The sequence below is a fragment of the Papaver somniferum genome, unplaced genomic scaffold (genome assembly GCF_003573695.1).
Source record: "Papaver somniferum cultivar HN1 unplaced genomic scaffold, ASM357369v1 unplaced-scaffold_10, whole genome shotgun sequence".
Lineage (NCBI taxonomy): Eukaryota > Viridiplantae > Streptophyta > Magnoliopsida > Ranunculales > Papaveraceae > Papaver > Papaver somniferum.
In genome coordinates this window covers 123566-144826 of record NW_020618825.1, presented here as the reverse complement: position 1 = coordinate 144826, position 21261 = coordinate 123566, and the positions used below count along the sequence as shown (strand labels likewise).

The 21261-nt window shown below is 35.8% G+C and overlaps 1 protein-coding gene across 1 annotated transcript; it reads right to left on the bottom strand.

Annotated features, from left to right (window-relative positions):
- Positions 1 to 192: 192 nt before the first annotated feature.
- Positions 193 to 1009, bottom strand: LOC113326835. The gene is made up of 2 exons (XM_026574512.1): positions 918 to 1009; positions 193 to 691 (listed from the first exon to the last, which is right to left on the bottom strand). The coding sequence occupies exons 1-2, from the start codon at positions 1007 to 1009 to the stop codon at positions 193 to 195; spliced, it is 591 nt and encodes a 196-aa protein (XP_026430297.1).
- Between the last annotated feature and the right edge of the window lie 20252 nt (positions 1010 to 21261).

Genomic DNA, 21261 nt, shown 5'->3' with positions numbered 1-21261 from the left:
GGGTGTTTTGAAATTGCTCATGAACTGTTTGATGAAATGGGTGCAAGAAATATTATTTCATGTAGTAGTTATTTTTCTATTGATCAAAGATATATTAGATGTCCTAGAAACGATTTAAATACATGCATATATGAGTTTATTTTGTGTTATTTCTATTTTTTTTTTTTTTGAAGGAAACAGAATTTCATTGAATTAATCCTCAAACAAAGTGAGGTGCTGCATAATACAATTAGGTGGTTCATCATAAGACCACCATCTGTTTACATTATTAGGGACTGCACTTTGAGCTAAATCATGTGCAAGAGAATTGACATCTCTAGGAACTGAAGTAAAACTAATTTCACTAAAATCCTTGATGTGGTCACGGATAGAGAGAATTGTTGAACGAATACTCCACGGTATCTCATTCGTACTCCCTTTTATAGACTTAGGAATGTCTGAAGCATCCCCTTCCACGATAATTTTGGAAAATTGCAGTCTTTTTGCTAGATGAATACCTAATCCATAATCCTTAGCCTCTGCAACAGTAGAAGATATGGTATTGAAGCAAATAACACCACTTCCAAGATGGTTTCCAAAGGAATCTCTGGCCACAACCATTGCTGCCGCATCACCATTATTAAAGGCCGCATCGACATTAATTTTGATGACACAATTTGGAGGAGATTCCCATGAAGCAACATTGTTCTGACTAAGTGCAATATTTGAGCAGAAATTTAAGGCATTATGAAGATCAAATAACTTGAAGTCTTGTAAATCCTTCTATATACATTGAGGGATCGATGGTTGAGTATTATTGAAGACTAAATCATTCCTCATCTTCCATATGTTCCACAGGATGCAAGAACCTAGATTCAACATGATACCTTGATCAGGATATGATAACCAGTGTTGAATAATTTTTCTCAGATTCATACCAGCAATTACTTCTATAAGTATCGGACTTTCCTGTAAAACTGTCAATGAAAATTGAGATTCGAAGAGTAGATGAAAGTCGTCTCTTCTTCATTATTACAGAATGGACAAGCACTGTTTATCTGATTATTAAATTTACTGAGATTATGATAACCTGGCAGACCTTCATGAAGAACTTTCCATAAGAATATTTGTATCTTAGGTTGAATCTTTATATTTTTTCCAAAAGCATTTCCAAGGAAACTCCGATTCTGAAGAACTTGTAGTTGTATTATCCATCAAAAACTTGTATATAGGTTATGAAATAAACATACCTGAAGGAGTTTTCAGCCAGCTTAATTTATCTTCCACCTCAGTATCTAACGTAATATAGATATCCAAGATAGCCTCGACTTGATCCTGAGGAAAAACTTGAGAAAGAAGTTCCAAGTTCCATGAGTTATCTTCATGATTAATAAGATATACCCTTGTCACGTCAACCGTGGCATTTGGAAGTTTTGATGGCCTAAAACCCGGGATCCCCGGAATCCATGGATCATGCTAAATATGGATATAGTTTCCAGATCCTAATTAAGAACCAACAACAATTATTTATGAAAAGATCCCTTATTGAGAGCATATCTTTCCAGGTATTTGAATCAGTAGGCTTAGGAATACAATCCCAGAAAGAATTATGTTGAAGATATTTTGCAGAATAAAGATGCACCCAGACTGCATTCGAATTTGTCAGATATATCCATACTAGCTTCGAGACCAATGAAATATTCACAAATTCCATATTTCGAATGCCTAAGCCACCATCTTCTTTTGGTCTTTCCACCTTTTCCCTTTGATAAAATGAGATTTTCTTGTGCTTACATCATGACCCCACCAGAATGATCTTTGAGTTCGAGACAATTATTTTTTGACTCCCCTAGGAAGAATACAAGTACCCATAGTATAGTTATAGGACTGTTGATAGAACACTTTTTGAAAGAATAGTTCTTCCTGCCGGATTGAAGAAAAAATTCCTCCATCCTTCTAGTTTTAAACCGAATTTGGAATTCAATGGTTCAAAGGTCTCAATACTGCAATATGATTTCAGAGGATAAATGCCTAAATATTTTTCATATTTTTCCATTTCCCTCACACCTAGTTTCTGGATTGATAACTATCTATTAGAAGTAGAAGTACCTTTACTGAAGTGAATTGAAGACTTCATATAATTTATTATCTGCCCTGAAAAAGAAGAATAAAGTCACAACATATTGAATATCCTAAACGCGCTACGAAAAACTCTTGAAGGATGCGGAAATGATCTTCATATTCGAAATTATTTCTTTTCCGTTTTCACCATTCATTTTTATATGTTGGAATGATATCTTCGTAGGTTTCACCCCTAAGTCGATAACGCCTCACAATCCGAACTAAAGCCGTAAATTCCTTTACTCTCTCTCTAATATTTCCAAATCGAAGGAACAAAGCTATGTGGTCAGGGTTATGAGGGTTTGTTTTGTCGGAGCAGAATTTCTCATTAATTTTTCCCCAATAACCCTGACTCGTAAAACCATTCATTCTTTGTTCTTCGCCCCTCTTTAGATTGTATTTTATGTAGTTTCTGCACAGAGAAAGATCTTCCTCTAGAGTAAATTTAGGACTAGCAACTGCTATTTTTAAGAGATTTTATGACATAATGTTAGTTATGAGATGGATATATAATGGAGGTGTATAAAGACCATATTTTCAAAAAAAAATAGTTTTTCCTCGATATTTTTGTTACATACATATCAATGTGATTTAAAATATCAAAGTTCGGTTATCAGGTAAATATTGTGATCTTACCAAACTTAAAGTTTGGTAGACAAAATATTTGGGAGCAAACTGAACTCAGAGTTCCGCAACCTTTGTGAATGTATCTGGTAGCCGAACTGCTCTTTGTAGCCTCAAATTCAAATTAGTGTTGCATTTCAGTTGCAAACAAAAAAAAATAAAAATTGATACACGAACCAAGCTACAACAAACATAAGAATGTAGTTTTTTTTAATTTAGGCATAAAGGTTATGTATTTTTCTAGCTTGTTGACAACATAGGAATTCAGGCTACAGAAAAGAGTTTGCCAACCTCAAAAAATGCTCTAGGTAACCGAACTTCAGAGTTCGGTTCTCTATGGAACTTAAGAGGTAACCTAACTTTTATTTGTAACCTCAAATTCAAAGAGGTGTAGGCCTTGAGTTAGACCTACGGCGCAAGGATGGCCACGGGTGATTATATAATGGCGTCGTTTTTAAGGTTTGGCGGGTCCCACATGGCTCGTGGCATGTTGTGGGTCCAAAGTAGCGTAATTTGGCCACGACTGGAAATTAGGGTTTCGACTAATGCCACTAAGGCAGAGCCGTGTTTAGAATACCCTAATTGGAATATGTTATGGCGTTTGTCCACGAATAAGAAGTGGGTTAGCACATTGGCGCGCTATTCATGGTACGTTGCCACGTTCGGCATGATTCTGTGGCAAAGTGGCACCTTTGGCATGTTTGGCATGCCAATTAGCGTATTGGAGAGGAATGGCATGTTTTGCATGTCACTAGTATGCCGGATCGGAATGGCACGTTTGGCATGCCAATTAGCGTATTGGCGTGACTTTGGAAATCCAATTTGGCATTGTGACCATCTGGAACAATTTTGCCTCTTTTAATATTGTAGCAGGTTTAGAGCGACCTGATTGGTCGAATAAAAAGAGGGGCCAGCCAAACGTTTGCGTGGCCACACTTATGGTGTGCGCGTGGCGGATTTAAAGCGACCTGATTGGTCGATGGGAAATAGGGCCGGTAAGTATGATCCCAGCCACAACTCATGTGCGTGTGGCGGGTTTAAGGCGACCTGATTGGTCGTCGGGAAATAGGGTCCGGTTGAGAAACATGGGGTGTGGCCACTTGCAAGTGGCACCGGCTGGCTTATGGCATCGACACACCTCCCTTGGTTGCTGTTCTTATTCCGCGACTCTTTTTATTTCTTATTTTCTAATTTTTGGTAGTATTTTGCACCTACTAATCCATGGAGGATTAATTGCCTAGTTCTCCTAAGCTTAATTTCGACGGGCAAGGTCTAATATACTGCGCAGGGCACAAAACCCTAATTTTTGTAAATTAGTTAGGGTAATATCTGAATTTGTGAATTATCACTAACTTGATTGAATTCTATATGTTGACACAAAGTTCTTTTTAAGTTTATTTTCCAGAGAGCAGTATGATTTCCGATTGAATACTTTTATGCAAGTACCTTAACCTTGATACTTGGAAATTCGTGCTACTCTGTTGCGAATGAACACAAATTGTCATGCCACATCAATATTAAGGGTTCAGCCGGGGAACACAGCACAGAAAGCATTCAAAGAAACTTATATTAACTGAAAAATACAGGCAAGGTGCCAAAATTTACAGAATATCTGGGATTGTTGCTGCATGCACCATTCTGGATAAATTTCATGTGAATATATTAAATTCCTCAATAAATCTGCCAGCGAAGAGGTTAAACACTCGTCACTTTTACATGGCTCTGTTTCTTTGCTGAGTGACGGCACATTAAATGTAGGGTTTTACAAATTTTAACCCTGAACTAAACACCACCATCAACACCTGTCAAATTATACAGGAAACCAAAGAAAAATTTTGGTTTCCTGTGCTCTTTCACAGGTTTCCGAACTATAAGTTCGGTTCGCTGTTTAAATTTTATGCCGAAATATACTCTGTAGCGTGTTGATTGAGTTGTTGGATTCTACATACAAGTTACACGTAAAACTAAAACCTAAACCCAATCAAAATAAATATAAAACTGTAATACATACAAAACTAATTGTTTAAAACACATAAACAAACGTAACTAAACCATACGAAATCCATAACTAAGATGTTTTTTGAAACTACTAACATAAGAAACCCGTAACTAAGATGTTTTCTGAAACTAAACAGTACAAAATCACTGCCGACCACTACGACGAACCCTTTTCCTTACTCGTTGATTACGAGAGTTAAGTTGAAATTAATCCTCACTTGGGGTTTCACCTCCTGCACCAGTTTCTTACACCGTGGGACGAACAACGCAAGTTGAAAATTCTCCTTGTTGTCGACCCCTCTTCATTGGCTTAGACTGACTTGGATCCACCGTTTTTTGAGATATAATACCGTCCCACTAGACATAGATGTCAATTTGTTCCTAAGTCAACATCGACTCTCCATTACGGATTTTAGTCAGAATTTTCTTCAACAATTTCTTACCCTTCTTCACCTGATTTTGATTTTAACCATATTTAAATATATTTTCAACATTTTTTAACAACTTGAAGTATAAAGAGAAGAAAGTTTCTTACCACATTATCCCATAACTTAAGGTCATCTTATCCACAAATAAGTATCTCCTCCTGAACTCTCTTAGCCTCCCTCTCCTTAACCTTCGCCTTATCAGCACGAGATTGTTGTTGTATTTATTACAATATGATGACTAATACCTTGATACCGCTCCATATAATTTTTGACACATTCATTTGGATCTTCACCTAAAGTTACATAATAAATTAAAGGTAAATAATGAATACTTATTAAGTTTAATCCAATGTTGTACCGATGAAGTTGGTTCATGTTTTAGGATAAAACAATTTTCAGTATTCTTTGTTCCTCTAACCACCAAATTGAAATTTTTATTCTCCTCCTCGGGTATAATTTGGATACAGAAAAGTTGTCTTATTACTCTATGTGGATTATACATTGAGTAGCCGTTAGGATACCAAAAGGGTCCGTAGTAACCCTAGGCCAAAGACAAATCCTAGATTTCATCTAGTTCATCAGGTACACCATATGGGTGAAACACCACATCTGTCAACGTCATATTATCCAATTTATCCCTCAATAAAATCAACTGAATTTTTTTGGACTTCTCTTGTGCGTCCAAGAAAACCCATTTTCCTGTCGTAAGAGCGCCGTAAGGATAATATTTCTTCTCTGAAGCCAGTTCCTCAGAGAAGTGGTCGTACACCCAAACCTATGCGAAGAACCGAAAATATTAACCACATAAATAAAAAATAAATTGGAAGAACAAAGTCTTGTCGAAGAATATGATAATTTATAATGTAAAAGGTCATCTAACTAAGTGTTAAGTAGCCCCCAATTTGAGTTATCTTAATCCTCGGCCATTTATTTATGTCTCCTTGAATGAATGCAAGCACCCAGTGGCCCAAGAGTAGTTTTTCATCTCATCGAGGTCCTTCAAAAGTTGTAGATAATGTGCATAAAACCTATATCCAGAAGTGTCAGGAAAAATAATAGTTTCTAGCTGATATAACCAATGAGCAGTGATATGGTTCTTAATCTTCTCCTCGTCCATCGCATACTTTCCCTTCTTTACCTTTCTTGTTGTCCTTCCAAATTGTTCCTTCAAGGGTACCAACTTGAATTTCTTCACCATTTTCTTCATCGCATCCCATCCTATACACTTTAGAGCGAATGCTTCAAGAGATTCATAACGTATCGAGTGGTTGTAGCCTTCTCGAAGACATTTACCTCCCACTAGTAGGATGTTTATCATGCAATGATCGAGAGTAATTGTCATCTCGCCAAACAGAAGATGTATGGTAACCTGGCCATTGTCTCTCGAGAAATGCAGATATGGTGACAACATCAAATTCTTCATTGCGTAATTAATGACGAATAAGACGAACTGCATCATTGTGATCGTACAAAAAGAACATCACACTATTAATACTTAACAAAATATATGTACACAAAATAACCATAGTTGTTCTGATAGTTAAGAACAGATTTGTCGCATCCCATGAGTGTTTTTAACCAAATAATACATTCCCTCCATCATTTAGAGTACCATAAGTTTGGCTCTTTGGCGACAAATACAAATCATCATGAGGAATGTGTGAACATTTAGAACAAGGCGGCTTCGGCTTATTTTTGTTTTTATCATGAACAATTTGCTTCTCTTCTTGTTCTTCAGACTCTTCCTCTTCTTCCGACTCTTTCTCTTCTTCTTGCCCTTCTTATTTTTGTCCTTCTTCTTCTTCAGACTCTTCCTATACTTCTTTTCCTTATTATTCTTTGGAATCTTGATCTTGTTATCCTTTTTTGCCTTTTCCTTGTTTTTCTTCCTCTACATATTCATCCTCTTCATTTTCTTTCTCTTATTCATCATCTTTTTCTTCTTCAATAGCATGATCAATTGTATTCTCTATCACCTCTTCATTGACATCTTGTATTACATTCCGAACATTCTCTTGGTTGACTTCCGTTAACAATCCCCCTCCATGTTAAGTCTTTTTGGTACAACAGTTTCGTAAATCTAAGTGTATTCTACCACAATGGTTGGGAGTTCTCAAATCTTCGTCAAGGTGTAGATTAACTTTTCTTCATTTGGTCTTAACGAATGAAAACCAAAGTATTGGCCTAAATTTCTCACTTCTGCTATAAAATATTTTGGTCTCTAGTTCTGCTAAATTTTTCTCACTTATGCTAAAAACTATTTTCTCTAAAACACCCTACTAAATTCTAGAAATTTAGGCCTTTTGAGATTGGATAGAAATATACAAAAGAGGGTTTGTTTAAGGTTTCGGGGAATATTTCGATGGAATCTTACCTAAGAATAGTTGGATTCATCGTTCTTACGCAGTTTCCGACTTATAGTAGTCCACTCCCAGCCACCTTTCGAGCTCGGAGCCGCTTTCTTTCTTGAAGTCGCATAAAAGGGTTTGTTTAAGGTTTCAGAGAATGTTCCCATGAAATCTTACCTATGAATGGTTGGATCATCGTTCTTACGAGGTTTCCAACTTATAGTAGTATGGACCTATAACAGTTGTGCCACTATATGAACTGGTATGCATACTGTCTTGTATCCAGATGTACAATAGTTATATATCTCTCTATTAATCAATGATACATATCACTTTTCGAAGCTATTTTCAAATGATTAAATTTTGAATCATAATTTATATCATAACCAATAAATGTTTCTTAACCAAATTCATCAAGCATGAACAAATGTTCTTAAGCTTAGTCAACATATTTCAAGAATGATTAACAAGATAAATTTGACTCGAAATTTATTTATGCATGTACCTATTTAGTCACGCGACAGTGTCTCATAGATAGAAATATGAAAACTTAATTAATAGGCGGTTCAATCTTCACTTACCTTTTGTTAATGAAGTTTTTCAAAATCTTCGGTTGATCTTCGCCTTTAAACAGTAGAACACAGTGATGTCTGATACTAAACTACACACTTATATCCTAATCCGATACTTGACTAAAATGTAGATCCGAAATTAAGATATAATTTTGATCAACTAAATTTGACAACAAGCTTGAGATAGAAACACTTGTGAGTTTGACCAAGCAATGCTCTAACACCATGTTTATGCCCACATAGCCCGATTCAGTTATGATAGGGATAACCGTTTTTTTGTAAGTTTTTTTTTTTATAATTAGATTACATGTTTTTCTATAAAAACCGATTGTGTATCCTTCGGTTTCTCAAATGCTTATCCCATAATCGGATTATATGAGCACTTGTAAAAATCAATTCTTGTTGTGCAATGTTAGGAATCAGTCTTTATATGTATATCTTGTAAACCGTCTCTTGTGAGCAAAAATGCTCAACATTTTTGTATGTTTTAAAAAAAAAAATTTAAATTACATGAGAACTTATATAAACCGATTGTTTATGTATAGTGTTAGGAATCGGTCTTTATATGTGTATCGTTTAAACCGATGGTATACCTTGAATTAAAAAATATACATTGAATTCCATTGTTGTTTGTCGTTTATCTTCGTATTATCCATGGACAACAAGGAAAAGCAACAAATGTAAGATGAAAAGAAATATATGAAGAAACAAGACATTTCTTTTCCTCAAAGTTCGTAACCTCGTCGAAAGGACGGTAAAAATTTGGATGCTTCCTGCCGAAGGGTTTCGGAGGAAAACCGCGTCAATACCACACCACCTCAACCGGAGCAACAAACAAAAGAAAAATTTGATTCCGCTAAACCTACTGAAGAAGAAGGTAATGAAGAAGAAATTGGTGATAAAGAAGTTGATGAATAAGAAAGTGGTGACGAGGAAGTTGACGAAAAAAAAAGTGACAAAGAAGTTGGTAAAGAAGAAAGTGGGAAGGAAGTTGATGAAGAAGTAGGAGAAGTTCAAGAACAAGTCCAAAGAGGATAAATTCAAGAACAAGTCCAAGAAGGATAAGTACAAGAACAAGTCCAACAACAGTTTCAACAACAAGGTAAGAAACATGGTAAGAATGATAGTCCAAAGAAGAATAAAGGGGACCACGTGTCCGACCCGCTGAAGATGTATTTTCGCGGGCCTACTGATCCCATTTACGGGTTACCCGATGATGAAGGACAATTGTTATGGGGGTACATAGAGAGTTGGGTCGTTGTTGTCTGTCATAACATAATAACTACCTAAACCTTATGTTATTCGTTTAGTGTTTTGATTATTGTTTATGGGATTTATTTTGTTTTATAGGATCATTAGGATGTCGTTCATTGTATGAAACCAGGAACGTCAGTGAGTATGATGAAGAATTGTCCACGGGAAGCAATAGAATCAACCATAGGACAAGTAGAGGAAGTAATCGATCTAGTCAAATCAATAGGGTTGTTGGCTGCGGTCGACAATTTAGTTGTTGGTTACGACAGACGTCTTGTTTTCTCCTTCGCCAAGAGATTTTATGGGGAAACAAATACTTTCCATCTTTCTGTTGCCGACATGAAGATAACTCCAAATGATGTGAAGTTGAATACCGGGATAACCATAGAAGGTAAAGCCGTGAAGCACAAAAACTAGGTTCAAGAGTTTGAGTGGGACAATATTTACGAGTTCACCAAGAATGTGTTCGAATGGGATAAGGAGATGACCAAGTTATAGATGCTATTAGGTAAAGAAAATCAGGGGATATTTCATCTAGAGGATTTGAGGTACCACTTCGTGAGAACAAAGAAGCTTCGTGCTCAGGAAAAAGAAGTGACCAAGGAATGTATCTTCGTTACAGCCAATGGATATGTCCTCTACATCCTGGGATCTGTTATCTTCCCCGACATTTTCGTTTCCCGTGTCAACGCCAACTTTATTTAGTGGTTGCAACCATTTGACATGATTCACGAATACTCTTAGGGATCTCCCATCCTAGCGCACTCGTTGAACGAGTTGAGAAAGGCTTCTATGGCTCTAAGGAACAAAATCGGAGGGAATACTTTTCTGCTTGTGTGGATATATTTTCACTTCTTAATATTTGCTAAAAAGGCTTTTGTGAACAAGAAACGGGACAGTCAGTGTTATGGATACAAGTACAACTTCAACGGTAATTCGAAGTCCTAAGATGAGGAATATCTGGAATTGAGACGTCAGTTGGACAACTTGACGACAAAAGATGTTGTATTTCACCCTTACAAGGAAGTTTTGGATAAAGCAAAGATTGTTAGATGCACCGAGCAAGAACGTTATTTTGAGCCTTTGTTTCACCCAAGAGGATATGTAATGTACAACCCGACGAGAGTCACAAGACAATCCGGATACGTACAAAAAATCCCAGAGGGACACAAGAAGTTTAAAATCAATGAGACCAAAATTCATTCAGTTGATAATGATATTGAGGTTGTTCACAAACCTTTACCAACATCTAAATACTGGGAAGATAGAAGGTACAACAAACATGATACGGATGGTTGTTCACAAACAGATGACGATGAAACTCCGGGTGACGTGCCATGGTACCTCAACATTTCACATACTCGAGTGGTACGAGTATATGAGTGGCCCCAGATACAGGAAAAAGATACAACTCTCGAATACCTGGTGGGAATTATTTCTCAATTATGGTTTTGTTAATGGCTTTGCCATGATTTGTTGAATGTTTGTTGTTTAAAATGGAAACAGAGAAGATGAATTATGCATCTCATAACCCAATAAACATTATGTATTAGGGAAGGGAAATATGTTGAGGCAAATAAAAAAATGATTGATAAATTGAACAGTCTCAAAGATGTAGATGCGGGTGCAAAGTTTAGGGAAGCGGTGTTGGAGAACAAAAAGAAAAAGATAAGGAAAGCCATTCCGAACATGTACTATTAATGTGAATCGAGCAGCGCGCAAAAATATGCATGATGTCGGCGAAGAAGACCTGCTAAATGAGGACGAGATGGTTGTGGTACTGGACGTGGACGTGGTCGTGGTGGGAATGTTGATGAATGAATGGTTTCTTTGTTTTCCAAACTTATGTCTTAAGTATGGACAATTATAGAGTCAAAAATTATGTCTTAAACTTATTATCGAATTATTTTTGGTTGTGTTTTCTAGTTTATCAATGATTGTGGTTTGTTTTGATTTTTTGTGTGTTTGCTTAAGATGCGACAAAAGAACCATATACAATGTGTGTGCAAAAAAAAGGCAGGATTCTGGCAGTTTTTTCAGTCAGAATCGGTATACATTTACCTACATAAAATCCAATTTTCCAATTTCTCTATGGGTACAACTTCAGAATCGGGTTTTAGGGGTGCACCACATAGATCAATTATGAGAATTCCATGCACTATATCCAATTATTTTGAAAGAGGGTGAAAGAAATCTATTATGACCACACCATGAATCCAAAAGACCGTAAATGGAGAGACTTAGCTTTTCGGTTCCAATACATAGAAATTACAACGCGAGAGTATGCTAAAATTAGAAGAATGGTGTACGACCATCATCCACAATCTCCTCTAAGTGAGAAAGAGAGTAATCCGACATTTTTTTATAGTACCCATGACAGTATTTAATGTTTGCATACTAACATTTAATTCATTTAACTGCAGCTGGAATTATTCACCGGCTTATGGAGAATTCGTAATGGGGAAAAGAAGTTCATTCACCACAAGGAATACATGGTGTTGTACCCTTGTGCTCGGAGGTTTATTGACGATGTATTGATGTGCGAGATTTAAGAATTCTCATACTGAATTGTCCTATATATATAATGCGCTAATATCCTGAATTATGTAATGAATAATTTTTTTTGTGAAAATATGGCATAGTCGGTTTATATAGACGTTTATAAACTCTGCTTTTTATAATCGATTTATGTCTACATAGACAAAAACCGATTCTGAGTTTTCTTCGTCAATTGAAAAAACTCAAACCAAAATCGGTTTACTACTGCACTAACATCAATCGATTTTGCGTTTAATTTTTTCAATTTTCTTATAGAAATTTTTCAAGTTTTGATAATGAATTAGCGGTCGTTGATTTCAGGGTTAACTTAGCTATTTAGGAAAATAGTTGGATAAAAGGTTATCCACTTTACTTCAAAAAATTGTTTTTGTCTTGTAGGCCTCAAATGAAATGCGTAGGCCCAAAACTAGGCAAGGTTTCTAAGGGAAATTCCTATGGGAATCACCAAACTCAAAAATGCATTACAAGACCACCTTAGTTATATTGAAAGGATTAGCAGGAGAAGAAGAAGATATAAAGTTTATGGAGTCAGGCTACGTTGAGAAGAAATCAGCTGAAATTGTGGGTGAAGTGCTGACAGTCAAGCTGTATAAGATACATGGTAAGCTTCGCTGAGCTTCTGAGGTAACTCATGTCACTTTATTTTCTACTTTGTTTGAACTTGAGATTGCATAAGTTTGATTCATAGTAAACTTACTGACGCAGGGTCTAGGATTCTCAAGTGGATTCATTTACCTTTCACATTGTCTTGATGACTAGCTATTACATAAAGCTTATTATTAATTTGTTCTTTATGTTGTCAATCCTCAACTTTATGGCAGTATTTTCTGCTTTAGTTAAGTTATATTTCTTTGTTAATATGCATTTTGTTGCCCTCTTCATCTAATTGCATTTGGAGAACATGATGCATGGTTTAGTTACTTGTTTCGTTCTTATGCATATGGAAGCATAATTGTGGAAGTGAGGGAGATTGTTCTTAATTCTTAGCGTAGTGATAGATTTTTTGGGCTCTAAATTTGCACATCCACATGTTATGCTAAGGTACCTTCAGTTTCACATCGTAGAATTAGAAGTCTGAATTGGAAACAACACTCAAGTGTTTGCCTTCATTCATCAGTAAATTTCATTTCCTGCATATGGTACTAATGTGTTAGCTAGGTACCTAGCCATAATTGAGCTTTCTTATGGAGATGTAAACGTAGCATTATTCGAAGACAAATAATTAGCTTTGCTTGTTTTAGTTAACATCAGAGTTGATACGTAAATCATATTAGCTGTCACACAGAACCTTGCCTACTTGACTCAAAGACTCGAGAGAGATACACACAGAGTATAGCATAGGATACCATTACCACAATGGATAATTTCGAATGCTAGCCTGAACCAACTTCACTTAACTATCAGGTGGTTTTAAAGCAATAGAAAATATCCAACAATAAAGCAGCTAGATAGAGAGAAAATATCAGGTGGTCTAAAAACCTGATATAGGGCTTGTTTTGTTACTCACTTAACTATCAGGTGGTCTGAAAGAAAGAGAAAATATCCAACAATGAAACAGCTAGCTAGAGAGCATTGTGCCTGAGCTTAAGTTTAAAAGAGGTCAGAAGATGAAAACCACAACTGATTAGGCGGAATAGAAATTAAACAAATGTTTAATCCACTACAGCAGATGTGTTTGTTTTGTAATTTTAAATATGCGGGTGTAAGAATGGGTAATTCTATCCATGTGTTGAATATAAAAGGATACCATAGGATAGTGTTACGTACTTTGAAGCTGACAGTATCGGTTAGTTTCGTTATCATCCTTGAGAATTTTATGTTTTGCTTCCATGGATAAATAAACTTGTCGACCTCAATAAGAACATCCTCGATAACACCTCGAGGGATTTTAACAGACCTATCAGCTAACTGCAGTGTCATCTGAGTAGGTTTCATTTCACCAGTCCTAGCTTTAAGTATACATGGAATGGCAGTAAGTTCACACTGGCTCCTAAGTCAAGTAAAGCTTTTTCTACCCGGAAGTTACCTATTGTGCAAGAAATGGTAGGAGAACCTGAGTCTTTGTACTTTGGAGTTGTGGTGTTCTGAATGATTGAACTTACGTGACTAGATAAAAAGGCTTTCTTATGGACGCTAAGGTTTCGCTTTCGCGTACACATATCCTTAAGGAACTTGGCATAAGCAGGAATTTGCCTAATTGCATCTAATAAGGGAAGGTTTATGGTAACTTGCTTAAAAATCTCCACTATGTCATGAAAGTTCGATTCCTTCTTTGTTGGTACTAATAGCTGAGGAAATGGGGCTCTAGGCCTATAAATCAGACCTTTCAGGAACCGAATTCACATCATCAGAAACTTTATCAGTCTCTTCAGCTACTGGTCCTGAGAAGTGAGATCCTGAGGGGTGAACTACAGTATGTTCACTATCGGGCATGGTTACCTTATTGTCTACAAATCTACCACTTCTAAGGGTTCTAACAACATTCAATTGATTCGATGGTTTTGCACCTAATTCATGAACTCCTCTAGGGTTGGGTTGTGTTTGACTAGGAAACTTACCTTTTTCTCTCAAAGAATCACTTATCAGACCAACCTGGGTTTTTAACTCGGAAATAGCCTGACTATTTTCTTGTCCTATCCTGTTACTAGATTGTAGACTTTGTTCTACGGATAACTGGAATTTTGCAGTTTGCTGAGTTAACAAGGCGAGAGATTCCTCTAAACTTAGGATTTTCTTATCTGACTGATTCTGAAACTGATCTAGTCCTGAAGGATTCTTAGTATAGTCAAAACCTGGGGGAGCATTTGAATTACTAAACTGACCTTGACTTTGGCCCTTAGACCACGAAAGGTTCGGATGGTTTCTCCAACCAGGATTATAGGTTTCTGAATATGGGTCAATCTTTTGACAGTTATCAAATATAGTGTTATTATAAAGGGCATTGGCCTGCTCTTCAATATTCTGGCCTTCCCAAAAAAGGCTCCACTCTACCACTAGTCTGGCCCACTTCTAAGGCTTCTAACCTTTTTGCTATAGCAACAATTTTGGCATCTGATTCATAGCCTCCTTCTACCCTATTAACGTTTCCTCTACTTAAAATAATTGTTTTCTGGGGTTCCCTACTATTTTCCATTGCTGGGTTTTTTTAGGCGATTTCATTAAAAAATTCCATCGCCGCATCAACAGTTTGGTTTTCAAATCCACCTGTGCATAGAGACTCAACCATAGTCGTTGTGGAATAATCTAAACCCTCATAAAGGATCTGAACTAGCCTAACCTTTTATAAACCATGATGAGTACACTGGGATAATAAATCATTGAACCTTTCCAAATACCTATCTAAAGATTCTCCCTCTTGTTGTGAAAATGTGCATATTTGCGTCCTAATAGACGATGTTTTGTGCCTAGGGAAAAACTTATTGAAAAAGGAAGATGTAAGTTGTTCATCTAAATGTGTCTATCACACATAGCTATGTCCAACGTTTTCATCTTCATGTTTTTAGATTTATTGGCTTAAATTCTAAACTGTTTGGAAGATGATTTTTGCGGTATTAATCTTTATGGTTTTATATATTGCAATTATTTATGGGATATGTGTGTTTGCGTCCGTGAACTATGATTGTCCATATCTTGTCAAAAGTAAAGTCTTTCGTATGTCGATATTTTTATTGATAAAAGGATGAATGGACTTTTGACAAATTCAAAAGTTAAGCCTATATTGTCAATTATTGATAGAAAATAGGTTAAAATCTTTTGTTTCTAGGATTATGTCTATTGTTTGTCATTGTGCAAATGGTGATGGAAAATAGAATGAATCCTTGTGTATTCCGCAGTAATTCATCTTCCCTGATCCATATTTTATGTATTACTGTGAGGCTCCGTAATGTGTCTTATATTGATCACTAAACAACCAAGTTGATTATTTTATGATTAGCTTTGTTGTTGTTACGTAAGGTACTTTATGTCGAGCATATTGGACTAAATTAATCATCTTGTTTGTTTATTTAGTTCTAACTCCATAAGTTTTCTTATGTTTGAGCGTTCTTGACTGGGTTGATTATTTTCATGGTTAACTTAGTCATTGCTCCATAGATTTTCTTATGTCGAGTATGTTCAATTAAATTGATTAATTTTTGTGATTAGTTTGATTGTGTATTCCAATTAAATTAATCATGGGTTCTCTTGCGGTTAATTTAATTGAGAATTTTGGATTCAAATTCATACTTGTATGTGATTTGTTATGTCTAAATAAATTCTTCTTTTCATTCGAAATTAAGGTCGCTCTTGTTGTTCTTTCGGGAATGACATATTGTGGGGGAGAGTTCATTTTGAACTTGTGCTTAATTGCCAAATATTTGTGGGGAGTGCGGCTGTGGGAGAATTAATATTTGTGGGGGAGAGTTCATTTAGTTTCGGCTTTATGATTGCATCTAAATAAAATGATGTGTGTTTCTTTCTTTTGGTCATGAAATGTCTCTTTCGGAAATTTCATTAGGATCCGTTCTTGTACCTTTGCCAATTTTATTGACAAAAAAGGGGAGAATTAATATGTAGTTCACAGTACAAATATATATGGTTTTCGGATCATTATGTAAGGGGGAGTGGTGTCCATGTGAGACATAGTATTGACTAAGGGGGAGTGATACATATCACCATAGTATTGTTGTTGAAGTTGTGATACAATTGAACTTTGACGCTCTGTAATGATACTATGACATTGTATAACAATGATTGAGAACTATTGTTTTCTTGTTGTTATAGCTACGGATTTTCAACAACGATGATGCTAAACTTACAACCTGTGGCGTGAGCCAAGTCCGCGAACTGGCGGAAGTTCTCGTCCGAAAATATCTGCTGGAGTTTGTGTACTCCTTCTGTGAGCTTAAGTCCGCTAACCCAGTCCGCGAACTTGAGTTGGTTATATCTAAAACCAGTTGTTCTTGAACTAATGTTTATATAAACTAAGGAATGCTTTTGCAAACCGTGGCTATAAAGTTCATGAACCGATTCGAGTGAATCAAACCGTTTTTGCTTCGATTGTGTCTTTTGTAGTTACATAAGATCTAAGCAATTGAACAACTCTCTAACTAGTTCATTTGAACTAGTTATGATGAAGAAGAATATGGCTGATATGAAGTTGCTCATATGGCTAACCATTTGGTTAACTATTGTTGAACCAACAAATGTTAATGTTTGGGTACGGTTACATAAACCCAAAATTGGATATTTCATTTCTGTGTAACAAGCTAAGGTTTCGAATCAACGGTTGAGAAATATTAGCTTGAATCTAATCAGGTTTTCATCTAACGGTGAATATTGAACGCTTTGTTTGTTACCAAGCTAACATTGATTGCAAACCCTGATTTGAGAGACTATATAAGGGAGAACTCTAGCAACTGGGAAACCTAATCCCCACACCTTACGTGTGATACTAGTTGCATAAGCTAGAGTCGATTCTCCTTTAACCTTTGGTTTTCTTCTTCTAAAACCAGGTTAACGACTTAAAGACTTCATTGGGATTGTGAAACCAGACTGATACTACTTTCTGGTGTCTGTGTTATTTCTATTCCACATTATATTTGTTTATATAATTGAAATATCACAGGTTGTGCGTTGTTCAATCAATTATAATATCAGACCTTTTGGTTGTTCATTTAATTGATTGACACTTGGATATTGGTCTTTGGTACCATCCAAGTTATCTCTCTTTGATAAAGACTCGCAGATTTCTATTTACTTGAGTAAAGATCAAATCGAGAGATTGAGATATAAACTCTTTGATATACTTTTTATCTAGATTGAGTCTGGATGTCTAGTTGATTCTATAGAAAGTATATTGGAGTTTGTCCATACGGATTGCTAATCGAATTGTTGGGTGTGGTTGTTGTACCCCCGCTTTTTCAGATACAACATTTTTTTCAATCTCTATTTTCATCCTCTTGTACCCAAATTTTCTAAAGATTTTCAGCAATTAATTTCGAGACGATAGAGGATGAAATTTCAACTGCGTTAAAAGATGGTTACCACAATATAAAGCGCATGTTTCCAGAGATTTTTTTTTTAAGTCTCTGGGATATCCAAAGACAGATCGGATTAACACAAATCTCAAGAGAATATTCTTTGTGACTGAGCGGGACTACCGGTCGGGTTTTATAAAGCAAATAAAACTCCTCCTACGGCCCAGGAACACTTACAAAAGGTGTGGTTGTTTGGGTCTGATTTCGTGAAATAAGAAGAGAAAACGAGAAAGAAGGAAGTTGGAAAATAAATTTCAAATTTACGGTGGAGAACGGGAACATGGTAGTGGTACTGGTATATGAAATTTTTTCGAAGATTGACACATAGATTCTTAATGGTTGTCGCTAAGGGAAACTTCTAGCGAATCAGATAAGTACCTATCTCTGATTTTGTTTCATATCTTACCGTGAGGGCATGTATCACAATTTATTATGTCTAATTAAGTAGGATTGGACGATTTGAATTGCTACAATTTAAAAGTTTAACCCCTGATAAGTTATGATTCATATTAATCCACTAGTTTCGATTTTAAAGAGTGAATAAACGTAATAGTTAGTTCCTTTCTTACTAATGTTTATTCATCAGGATAAAGCCATAGTAGAGTTATTAAATAGTTTTATCTCAAATAAGATAGAGGCGTCATTTAATTTGAAAAGGACTGTTTCGTATGCATGTGAAAGTTGAAGTTTTTGTTTATCTGTTGTGTTTACCGAACACATGAGCCATTCTGTGGATGATTTTGACTTGTTGTGTGTCTGTGGGTATGAAAATCTATTTCAAAATTGCAAAACAACGTCAGCATTCTTATTATGGCTTTGAATCTCTTTCATATGTTTATGTATCATATGAGTGTTTTGAAATTGCTCATGAACTGTTTGATGAAATGTGTGCAAGAAATATTATTTCACGGCCTAGTTTAATATCCTTGAATATCCCAGAAGGTTTTGCATGAAGGAGCACTAGGACTTTATTTTCAATCATAGATTTGTTGTTTAATCGAACATGCAGTATGATTGAATTGATCCAACGTGAAAGTCTAATCCCCTAGTTCCCAGATTTTTCTATACTTACAGAACTAATAATGATTTCATGATTAATGATCATGAAATATGGGGGAGAAGAAATGCTTTCTTATTGCAATCATTTTTGTTAGAGCATAAGTCGGTTGAACCCATCAAGCGTTGGTTTGTCAAGTTTGGTTGTCATATTTTAGTGAAACCAAAACTCATTTTAAGAGTCGCTAGATTATGTACTAGAGTCAGATTAGTATAGGTTATCTTGAAAGTATTAGGATATGAGACATTACAAATATTGCGAAGACTTGAAGAAGTGAAAAAGTAAGAAGCTACAACGACAACATCATCCTTCCACTTGAGGTTAGTGATATTTGACTTGACCCGTTTCATTCCCTAACATATCTTTCAAGTCGTGCATATTGAAAACAAAACTGCGAAGCATGAACACTCTAGATAGACATAGTATTAAGGAATACAACACGAGGTTTATGGCTTAACCATTAAACTTTGTAGATAAGACATCGACATAACCGTTTAAATGCTATTGTGATTATGTATGGGTATGAGGTCAGGATTTCATCATAGGAAACAATGTTTTAGATGTGTTTTAAGGAAGTAAGTTCATAAACTTGTTTATGAATCGGAAAGGAAATCTCCAGGCGTTATTGGTATTGTTATTCATTGCAAATCTTGTGAACAACCAATATGTGTGATTTAGTATAACTGCTCATGGCTTGTTTGTGTTCTTGGTAAAACTATTCGCAAAGGCCTGACTTATGTATTGGTATGACCTCTATTAGTGAAACCGACCTTAAGTAATCACAGGAGATGGTATGATCGATTTGTGATTTGTGTATGAACGAATCTGGGTAAAGGGGAACCGATCCTAGTAAGAGGTGCAACACATCACAAAGGGGAATCGATCCTTGTATGAGGTGCAGCAAGCTTGTAGCAGAAAGGGGAACCGATCCTATGGACATGTGCAACACGTTTTTAGGCAAAGGGGAACCTATCCTATGGACATGTTTAACACATATAAGTTAGATACCATATATATGTGGGGAACCGATCCTAGTATGTAATCAACCGAATTTTGGAAAGCTAGTGTGACTATGCACAATACTCATATGGTAGAACCGAAACTTGTTTTGGTAGAAACGTTAAACCCATGATTTGTGATTGAGTGTTCTTGATCAATCACATAGTTCTTGAAAGTCAGATGAACCAATTCTAAACTTGTTTGGAAGTGTGAAAAATCGTTTTCAAGGTTGTAAGTATGAAAGAGGACTTACAAAGTAAGGATGTCGACATACTTTGAACACAGACATTAATGTTTATCTTTAATTGTTCAAAGTTATTCCTTAATAGCTACACTAAGAAAATCACAGGATCAAAACATAAATAAGTTAAGAATCTTTTAATTAAGGTCTTAATTTTATTTTAGGAAAATAATAATTAGTAATGTGCATTTACTAGTTAAATATTTTCCAAAGAGATTTTCGGTCATTTTTTGGACAGGGCATTTCCAGGAATTATGGAAACCGAATTTGGAATATATTGAATATATTTAATAATATTTTCGGTTTTGGAAATTCCTTGGTGTCCAAACTTCCTTGTCCATAAATACTTGAAGTTTGCATTTCTATCAAACCAATCCTTCGTGAGAGCAAACTTCCTCGGTTGTGTTGTTACGGGTGAAGCCGCCTATTTGGAGAGAAGAGTAACCTAATTAGGAGAAATCTCTTACGGCCGCTCAGTTTAAAGTCTTCTTTGGGATTGAGAAGCTCTATTAGTACTGTTGGTGGGAAACTAGATAATTCGGTTTATCTTGTGTTTTCGATTGATTTGATTGACTAACGGTGGTTGAACTTTGATTGCACCTAGTTTGTTTATGCTTGTGAATCTTCTCTTCTAATATAAGATTCACTCAAACTAGATCGAATTTTCGACAGGGATCTTTAGACTGTTGTTAGTGCTAAAGATGATCTTGTGATAATCCATTGTTAACAGACTCCATTCTGTGCGTGATTGATCACAGGAGATTCAAGTTGTTGCGTGCAGGTGTTTATTGAAGATCTAAGAAGATTTGAAGAAAAAGAAGATATTGAAGATTTCTGATTTGGGGTACATAATCTTTGGTATGCACAATACTTGTTTCGGTATAAGAGGATCCAACTATAATCGGTTTATCCTTGTGGTAGACTGGATCGATTAGTTGTGTAGATCGGCTTCAATACAATTCTTTGTGATTAAAAGTATTGATTGAAAAAACTTAACAATTACTTCGGTAGTTGAGAATAAGATAGATCTAAGAATTCGACGAAGTAGTTTATTGAGATAAACA

Excerpts from the sequence above, each read along its gene's own strand:
- LOC113326835 (XM_026574512.1), bottom strand. The coding sequence starts at position 1,009 with ATGAAGAAGAGACGACTTTCATCTACTCTTCGAATCTCAATTTTCATT. Across the intron at positions 692-917 it reads ACTTATAGAAGTAATTGCTG|TCAGAACAATGTTGCTTCAT; the intron begins GTATGAATCTGA and ends TATTGCACTTAG.